The 8,720-nt window shown below is 42.4% G+C and overlaps 1 protein-coding gene across 1 annotated transcript in view; it reads right to left on the bottom strand.

The window, feature by feature from the left end:
• Positions 1 to 1,028: 1,028 nt before the first annotated feature.
• The window catches only part of CWC15 (CWC15 spliceosome associated protein), a 33,711-nt gene continuing 26,019 nt past the window's right edge, over positions 1,029 to 8,720 (bottom strand). The window contains exons 6-7 of the mRNA XM_089687940.1: positions 5,212 to 5,330; positions 1,029 to 1,462 (exon numbers count right to left, since the gene is read on the bottom strand). Of these exons, the coding sequence (XP_089544066.1) occupies positions 1,333 to 1,462; positions 5,212 to 5,330 (249 nt within the window). The 3' untranslated portion in view covers positions 1,029 to 1,332. The remainder of the gene's footprint in view (positions 1,463 to 5,211; positions 5,331 to 8,720) is intronic.

The following is an 8,720-nucleotide window of genomic DNA, read 5'->3' as shown; positions in this document are numbered from 1 at the left end:
CTGAACCTGTAACAGAAATAAAAGCAGATCTGTGACCACAGACTGTCAGTGAAGTGTACCAATGAGCTGATTTTACACAGCAGCAATGTCCCCTAGTTAGCATTTCAAGGACTGACTTGCTGCTCCACGTTCACTCACAGAATCTCCTGAACCTGTGCAGCTAGCAACGCCAAAGAAATGCTAATAAACAGTAAAGCTGCTCATACTCTACTAGAATTTTGTTCAAAATGTTATGTCTTATGAATGTTTGTTCTATTTTCTAATGGTTAGTGCAATGAACGGTGCTCCTTTTTCCACCACAAGAATGAGAAAATTCAAAGGAGCAGGATGGAAAATTTTTCTTGAACAAATTAATTTCTAACAGTGTATGTGGTGTTTTCATTTGGGAAAGTCCATTAATTACAAAATCTAAACTTAAAGGCAAACTACATTGTGAAGAATTTTCAAGCAACATTTATTAAGTGATCGAATATACTAACAATTTCTGTACAGTCAATCGAAAAATCTACTAATGTATGGCCAGCTTAAAGCAGAACCTCACTCTCTCAATCAACATGGACTATTTCTAATCCTTATGCTGCTAGCATTAGTAAATGGACAGCAAAATATATCATATTTACTTGTTTTAACTTAGTTTTTTTTGTATTCCTTAATTTACTTCCTGGCTTCCATGCCTAGGTAAATGATGTCATATATCCCAGGAGTCTCCAGGAGAGGAGGGAGGGTTCTCAGCTCAGTCAATGCCTGAGCTAAGGACAGATGAATTCTAGGGTGTAACTGCTACATGAATCATCTGCCCTTACTCAAGATGGCCACTGCCAGTAATGCCAGGAGGTAGTTTTTCAAAATGATTTCTCAGCAAAATAAAGCATGGAGACATGGATGGATGGAGGAGTTTGTTTTGCATATTAAAAATGAATTACACAGCATTTTTAGTTTGTGGTACTCAGATGCAGTGCAGTTCCACTTTAAGATTGCTTGAATAAAAGCAAGCCGTGTTCAGATTAAAAGCATACAATGCAAAAAGGTAAGCATAGTGTAATCCTTTTAATAACACAATGCATATTTCTACACTTAAAACAGCATCATAACAATAATAAAAAAAAAAAAAAATAATGGGTGTTTATTCACACAGGGTCAAAAAAATGAGAAAAAAAAAGAACACCCGGTGGTGGAGGAGGGTGGTTTTCGAGAGGGGCATGGAGCATTTTGCCAATTTTAGTTGGATGATGTAACTCCCGAAAGAATGCAGGAGCAGTAAAAGAGCCAAATGATGTCCTCAAATGATAAGTTAAAATGTTCAGTCTTCTGGATGAAGCACATAAAACTGTACTACTTGATGTATTTCTCCATGAATTTCTTGTGGAACTCAGAACGTAGGGTGTCGTTCACAAATCTCTTGTCTTTTTTCATTTCATCCACTCCTTTTGCGCAGTTCTTAAATACCACATCATCATCCCACCTGCAGGCAGAGAGAAGTCGGCACTACAGATTAATAAATACACAGATTTATACAAGCCAACAGCACATGGTAAGATACATTATAGCATCTGCAAAGAGCCAACTGTAAGGCCTTGTTCATACAGTCATACTACAGTGTACACTTGTGGAAAGGTCGTGATTACCCCCACAGGGATGCATGGGGTGCAAGCAGTCCCATTCACATCAGTTGGCATGCAGCAGATGCACGGACACAGCTGCTGCTCCCAATCTGACATCCATGCGGATGAACGGCCCTGAACGCAGTCACTGTCAAATTGGGAGCAGCAGCTGTGGAGCCGATTCATCTCAACTGACATGAATGGAACTGCCTGCACAGGGATGCATAAAACTACATCCTCATGAGGGTAAACACAACCCTCACATAGGTGTACGCTGTAGTACACCAGTGTCAACGAGGCCTAGCTCTGCAAAATCAATACAATTCTAAAGGCGTATTCTGGAAAACAGCTGCAAAATATAGTGCTAGAATGGAGGGTCCTAAAAATCTTTCAAACTTATTTTAGTACTGAACAAAGCATAGACTCACTGCCCACTTTATTAGGTACACCTGTTCAATAGCTTGGTAACACACATTGCTAATTAGCCAAATCACATGGCAGGAACTCAATGCATTTAGGCATCTAGATGTGGTGATGACGACTTGCTGAAGTCTAAACCAAGTATCAGAATGGGGAAGAAAGGGGATTTAAATGGCTTTGAACGTTGCATGGTTGTTGGTGACAGACGGGTTGGTCTGAGTATTCCGAAAACTGCTGATCTACTGGGATTTTCATGTCCAACCATATCTAGAGCTTACACAGAATGGTCCAAAAAAGAGAAAATATCCAGTGATCGGCAGAGGTCAGAGTAGAATGGGCAGACTGGTTCCAAATGATAGAAAGGCAACAGTAACTCAAATAACTACTCATTACAATCAAGGTATGCAGAATACCATCTATGAACGCACAACAAATTGGACCTTGAAGCAGATGGACTACAGCAGCAGAAGACCACTACTGTCAGCTAAGAGCAAGAAATGGAGGCTACAATTCGCACAGGCTAACCAAAATTAGACAATAGAAGATTGGAAAAACATTGCCTGGTCTGATGAGTCTCGATTTCAGCTGCAACATTCAGATGGTAGGGCCCGAATTTGGCGTAGACAACATGAAAGCATGGATCCATCCTGCCTTGTAACGGTTTGAGCTGCTGGTGGTGTAATGGTGTGGGGGAGATTTTCTTGGCACACTTTGGACCTCTTAGTGCCAACTGAGCTTTGTTTAAACACCACGGCCTACCTGAGTATTGTTGCTGACCATGTCCATCCCTTTATAACTATAGTGTACCCATCTTCTGATGGCTCCTTCCAGCAGGATAATGCACCATGTCACAAAGCTCAGATAATCTCAAACTGGTTTCTTGAACATGACAATGAGTTCACTGAACTCCAATGGCCTCCACAGTCACCAGATCTCAATCCAATAGAGCACCTTTGGGATGTGGTGGAATGGGAGATTCACATCGTGGATGTGCAACCAACAAATCTACAGCAACTGCATGAGGCCATCAATATGGACCATAATCTCTGAGGAATGTTTCCAACACCTTGTTGAATCTATGCCACAAAGAATTAAGGAAGTTCTGACGGCAAAAGGGGGTCCAACCCGGTACTAGCAAGGAGTACCTAATGAAATGGCCGGAGAGGGTATATTTTTCTTTTCAATCACATAAAGAACACAAAAATCGTAAGCTGAACTCCAGTTTTGTGCCAGCTCTTAAGGGTTACCTACTTGTTTCTGTCTAGGACATTAGAAAAAGCAGATTTACTTACATGATCCTTTGCAGGCTCCTCTGCACTGTTAAACCAGTTTCCTCAACCTCTTCTCCCTCATGCTGCAGTGGTCTAAGGTCCTCTGATGTCATCAAGACTGATACAAGGTTCATAGCCCTGCACTTAAAGTGAGGACATTGAGGAACAGCAAGGGGGATTGCTATCCGCCAGGGGATCATAGGATTGTGCTTTCACTGTCTCTAAGACCAAGCAGTTAATCTTTGCAGTGCAGGCACAGCCTCACTACAAGGGAGAATTGTTAGGTTTCCTGAAGCTTTACAGGGACAAGAAACAGCCAGATCGCTGCCTGGTGTACAGAATCCTATGTGTTTATACTAAAAACAAAGTGCGGGTCAGCAGGGAGCGCGTGAATGTGCGCCCCAAACCTGGAAGAAGGCTTGCAACGTTTATCTCCATTGCGGAGCCTGCAGCTGCCGCTCGGTAGATCTACTGTGGCTGAGCAGCAAGTTATTAAATTAGGAAAACTATAAATTAACAAAACATCGCTTGCAGCCGATTACAAAAAATAAATGTGATAAAACAGGATGTGTTGAGGAGGTGGGTCCATCATTCATCCGCCCATCCTCTATCACTGGAGAAGTTTGGAGCATAAGTCAGGCTCTCTTGATGAGAGTCTGTGGCAGCCCCTTTAGTTGTATTAACCCCCACTGTACTAGACGATTACAGCAGAGAGGGGGTTGGGGGCCAGGACAGAGAAAGATTTTCAGAAGAGGAATCAGCACAAGGGACATCACACTGACTATAAGTTATCTCCCTTGTGCGGATTTACGTCCCTCGTTTGTGATTTTGGCACTTTGGCTTTAAACATACATGAAGCAAATAAAAGCTTAAACAAAAAAAATGTTAAAAAGATAAAAACACACATGAAACAAACGGAGAAAGAAAACGCATGTTTCTATAAAAATGACAAGTGTAAACAGGGCCTCTGAAGATAGTAGTTTTGTAAAACAAAAAAGTATCTAATCATTAAGAACCACATCATCAAATACCTTCTAACAATATATAAACTGGTTGTCCATTTGACAGTGAAGCAAGGTCTTTTACCTCTACTGCTGTAACACTGCAGTTCAGCTAATATCACACCTTCAGCTTGCTCACTGGACAATGATGGAGCAGCAGAAGAGTGATAAGTCATCACCCTGTTCTCTCCTTTTGTCCTACATCTGCACATTGGCTCCTTGTGCTGCCCATCTTTTTATCGGTTCTGCAGTGGACTACAGCAGGGAGGCATGAAGACAATTTCGGGTACTTACACTAGTCTCTGTAAAAATACATTTCAAGCCGAATACTACGTTTACTGTCCCTTTAAATAGCTTGACTGGGCCAAGCTGGCCCAAATGAACTATTTACTGCAACAGTCGCACTATGTAGTCTCAGCTACATACACTATACAATGCGGTGCTGCAGCAGTGGGACTCGAACTTCCCGTCACACTCCTGGAACAAGACAGAGTTGGGTTGAGCGATGCTCAGCCTTTCATAGGAACTTTTAGGTTTTATTTAAACGTTTTATTTTAACAATATTGTTTCAGAAGTGGGGCAAGGAGTTCCGATCTCATGGCCAGAACGAAGTACTGTGTACTCCAAGTAGCTAAGGCTAAGGGCAGTTAATACAGCGCATCAAGCAAGCGCAATTGCTCACGCAGTACATAGTTTATTTGGGCAAGCTTGGCCCAAATGAGCTATTTAAAAAAACAAAAATAGACATCATTATGAAGCCATGCTTTAACTTTTTTCTTAAACATTTAAAAAAAAAATACTTATGTTCTTTTATTTGGCTGGAGTCCAGCTTTAACAGATACAAAATACAGAAGATAATCCCTTAAAATACTTCCTAATATATACACAGACTAAAAATACTGCATATGTAATATTTACCTTCGCTTTACTTTAAAACTGGCTTGAGCCTGTGCAGGGCCTGTGAGGTTCAGCAGAGGGTTGCCACTTAATATATTCTCCATTCGAATTCTCTCCTCTTCCGCTTTCTGTTCTAATTCCTTTAAGTAATCACATAGATGTTAGCGGTCATCTTGCAGTGTTAGAGGACATTTATCTGTCTTAGATTAGATGTGGCCATTTTCCACAGAGGTGCCCAGCTTTCTGCATATACTTAGGAGTATCAGTAGAAGCTGCTGTGCTGTCTGTTGAGCTGTGATGTGCCGTTGCCTAAATAACAGGTTACAATGGAACAATGCACTATGGAGGCCAACCTGAAGTTATGTCATTTGTAGTATCAGAGCTCATGAACTAGTGGGAAACATACTTGACATATGACATCTAAAGCGTGGCCCCTGTCATTACCAGATGCCCATACATAATGGTCAGTGTATGTATTGATACAAAACAGAGATTAGAGGTACTACAGTAGATGGTAGAAGACTTTGGAGATGCTACAGGATGTGGTCAAAGACTGCTGTGTTTGCAGACTGGAGACATGCAACAGACCGCCATTCAAAATGGACACTAAGGTGTAACAACGCACGCAATGCGCAATTGTGAACCTGGTCTTATCAAATGCTATTATTCCCTCCTGTAAATTATTCTTATTCATATCCAGGTATGGGGTTAGATTTCAGTGTAGACGCACACAATGGTAAGAAGTGTTCATTAATAAAACAAAACCAAACAAGGCAAATTTTCATCTTGCAGGCATTTGGCAGCTGAGAAAGTACTAGCCAATTAGTTCGCAAACTGTGGTTCACAGATTGCCAGTAGGCCTCAGCTTTGGTCTACAGATGGTGGGTAGCAGGATGGTGAAGCCTCCACCTCTACAACTTCACGCAATCAAGCCAGGACCGAACATCTGCAGTGCTCTGCACTACGGTGCGTGTGCATGATAAAACCAATGAGCCTTCCAATGAAGATACTCTCACAATACAAAAGTTACCAGTATTACCAGTAGACTTCCTGCAGCTGATCTTTGCTCTGTTATTGCCTTACCATTCCTGGTTCCACAATGTGTCTCTGTGTGGAGGAGGCCATCTTAGAAGAGAAGAGGGGCTTTGGTTCCTCATGTCAAAGCTGCCTCTCTTGATGACCGGTTGGCAAATATAATTCAGCAAAAAAAAAAAGGTGCAGAAGACCTAGATCCACAGAATGAATGAAGCAGTAGCAAGGAGATCTTGCTCTGCAGGTCCTCCGGTAGGGTTTCCATTCCAGCAAAAAGAACAGTGACCTGCGCCAGAGTGACGTCAATAATTCTCGCTCCACATCTCATTAGACTAGCAGAGGCAGCAGTGCCTTAGATCTCACACTGCAAATATACTGCTAAAATGCTTAAAGGCACAGGAGTGTACTGCTGTTTCCAGGAGAAATCTTTCAGGATAGCACAATGAACATTTCCAGATGTCTCCAATATCACAGCAAATCTTCACTTTTTAAGTACAGGTTAACCTTAAAGTGGTTGTAAAGGCTCAAGGTTTTTTAGCTTCATACATTCTATGCATAAGGGTAAAAAACCTTCTTTGTGTAGTAGCCCCCCCAAACACTTACCTGAGCCCCATCCCAATCCAGCGATGTCCACGAGAGCCCCGGTTCTCCAGGGACTCTCACTCCTGATTGGCTGAGGCCAATGGCTCCAGCTGCTGTCAATCACAGCCAGTGAGCCAATTAGTAGAGAGAGGGGGCAGGGCCGAGCTGCGGCTCTGTGTGTAAATGGATACGCAAAGCTGTGGCTCTGGAGCAAGCGTGCTTCGGTGCCCCCATAGCAAGTTGCTTCCTATGGGGGCACCATACAGTAGGGAGGGGCAAGGAGCACCGGCAGGAGACCCAAGAAGTGGAGGATCCGGGCTGCTCTGTGCAAAACCACTGCACAGAGCAGGTAAGAATGACATGTTTGTTATTTAAAGAAAAAAAAAAAAAAAATCAAGATTTTAGTATCACTTTAAAATACCTTGTAACGGGTCGAGCCAGCGGGATCACCTACAAAGACTGCACAGTAAGCAACGTTTCCTAGTGTCTTCACTTTTTTGCCAACCGCCAGCCCATCCCAATTAAGTTTTAAATGATCCCTCAATGTTTTCTCATCTGCTTCTTCTGTGTGTATGAATATTTGGCCTTTTACGTATATGGAATGGCCTATTCATGACCACTATAGCCCCTTGTCCAAGTATCAGACTATTTTATTCGTGTAGGGGGTTCATATGTGAAAAGGTTAATGGAATAATATGTTTCTGATAAACATTAGGACTTTTTTCTTGTCTCTAGCTGAGATAGATATACAGTGCATTCATAAAGTATTCAGACCCCTTCACATTTTTCAATTTTATGTTGCACCCTAGTACTACAGTTCTTTAGATTAATTTTTTTCTCATTACTCTACAGTCAGTACCCCATAATGACAAATATAAAACAGAATTTTAGAAATATTTGCAAAACATGGATATATCAAATTTGCATAAGTATTTAGACCCTTAGCAGCCACACTTGAAACTTAGCTCAGGTGCCTCCCATTTCTCTTGATCATTGCTGAGATCTTTCTACACCTTGACTGGAGTCCACATGTGGTAAATTCTATTGATTGGACATGATCTGGAAAGGCACACACCTCTCTATATAAGGCCTCACAGCTGACAATGCATACTGTATCAGAACAAAAGCCATGAGGTCAAAAGAACTGCCTGCAGAGCTCAGACAGGATTACTGCAAGACTACAAAAACATTTCTGCTGCACTGAAGGTTTCCAAGAGCAGAGTGGCCTCCATAATTTCCAAATGGTACAGCCAAGACTCTTCCAAGAGCTGGTCGCCTGCCCAAATTAAGCAACTGGGAGAGAAGGGCCTTAGTAAGAGAAGTGACCAAGAACCTGATGGTCACTCTGACAGCTCCAGAGATCCTGTGTGGAGATGAGGCAAAGTTCCAGAAAGATAACCATCACTGCAGCCCTCCATCAATCTGGGCTTTATGGCAGAGAGGTTAGACAGAAGCCTTTTCTCAGAGCAAAACATTTGAAAGCCTGCTTAGAGTTTGCAAAAAAGCACCTGAAGGACTCTCAGACTGTGAGTAACAAGATTCTCTGGTCTGATGAAACTAGGATTGAGCTGTTAGGCCTCAATTCTAAATGTTGTGCCGGAAGGCAACCAGGAACTACTTATCACCTGCCCAATACCATCCCAACAGTGAATTATGGTGGTGGCAACATCATGCTGTTTGGGCGTTTTCCAGCAGCAGGGACTGGGAAACTGGTAAGGGTTGAAGGAAAGCTGAAAAGAGCGAAGTGCTGAGATATCCTCAATGAAAACCTGTTTCACAGCATTCAGGACCTCAGACTGGGCTGAAGGTTGACCTTCCAACATGACAACAATCCTATGCACACAGCCCAGGGAACACAGGGGTGGCTTAGGGACAATGCTGTGTATGCCCTACAGTGGCCCAGCCAGAGCACTGAT

The sequence above is a fragment of the Staurois parvus genome, unplaced genomic scaffold, assembly GCF_062004578.1.
Source record: "Staurois parvus isolate SC_StPar_1 unplaced genomic scaffold, SC_StPar_1.0 ptg000440l, whole genome shotgun sequence".
Taxonomy (NCBI): domain Eukaryota; kingdom Metazoa; phylum Chordata; class Amphibia; order Anura; family Ranidae; genus Staurois; species Staurois parvus.
Note: the sequence above shows the minus strand (reverse complement) of the source record. Positions and strands in the feature narration are given on the sequence as shown.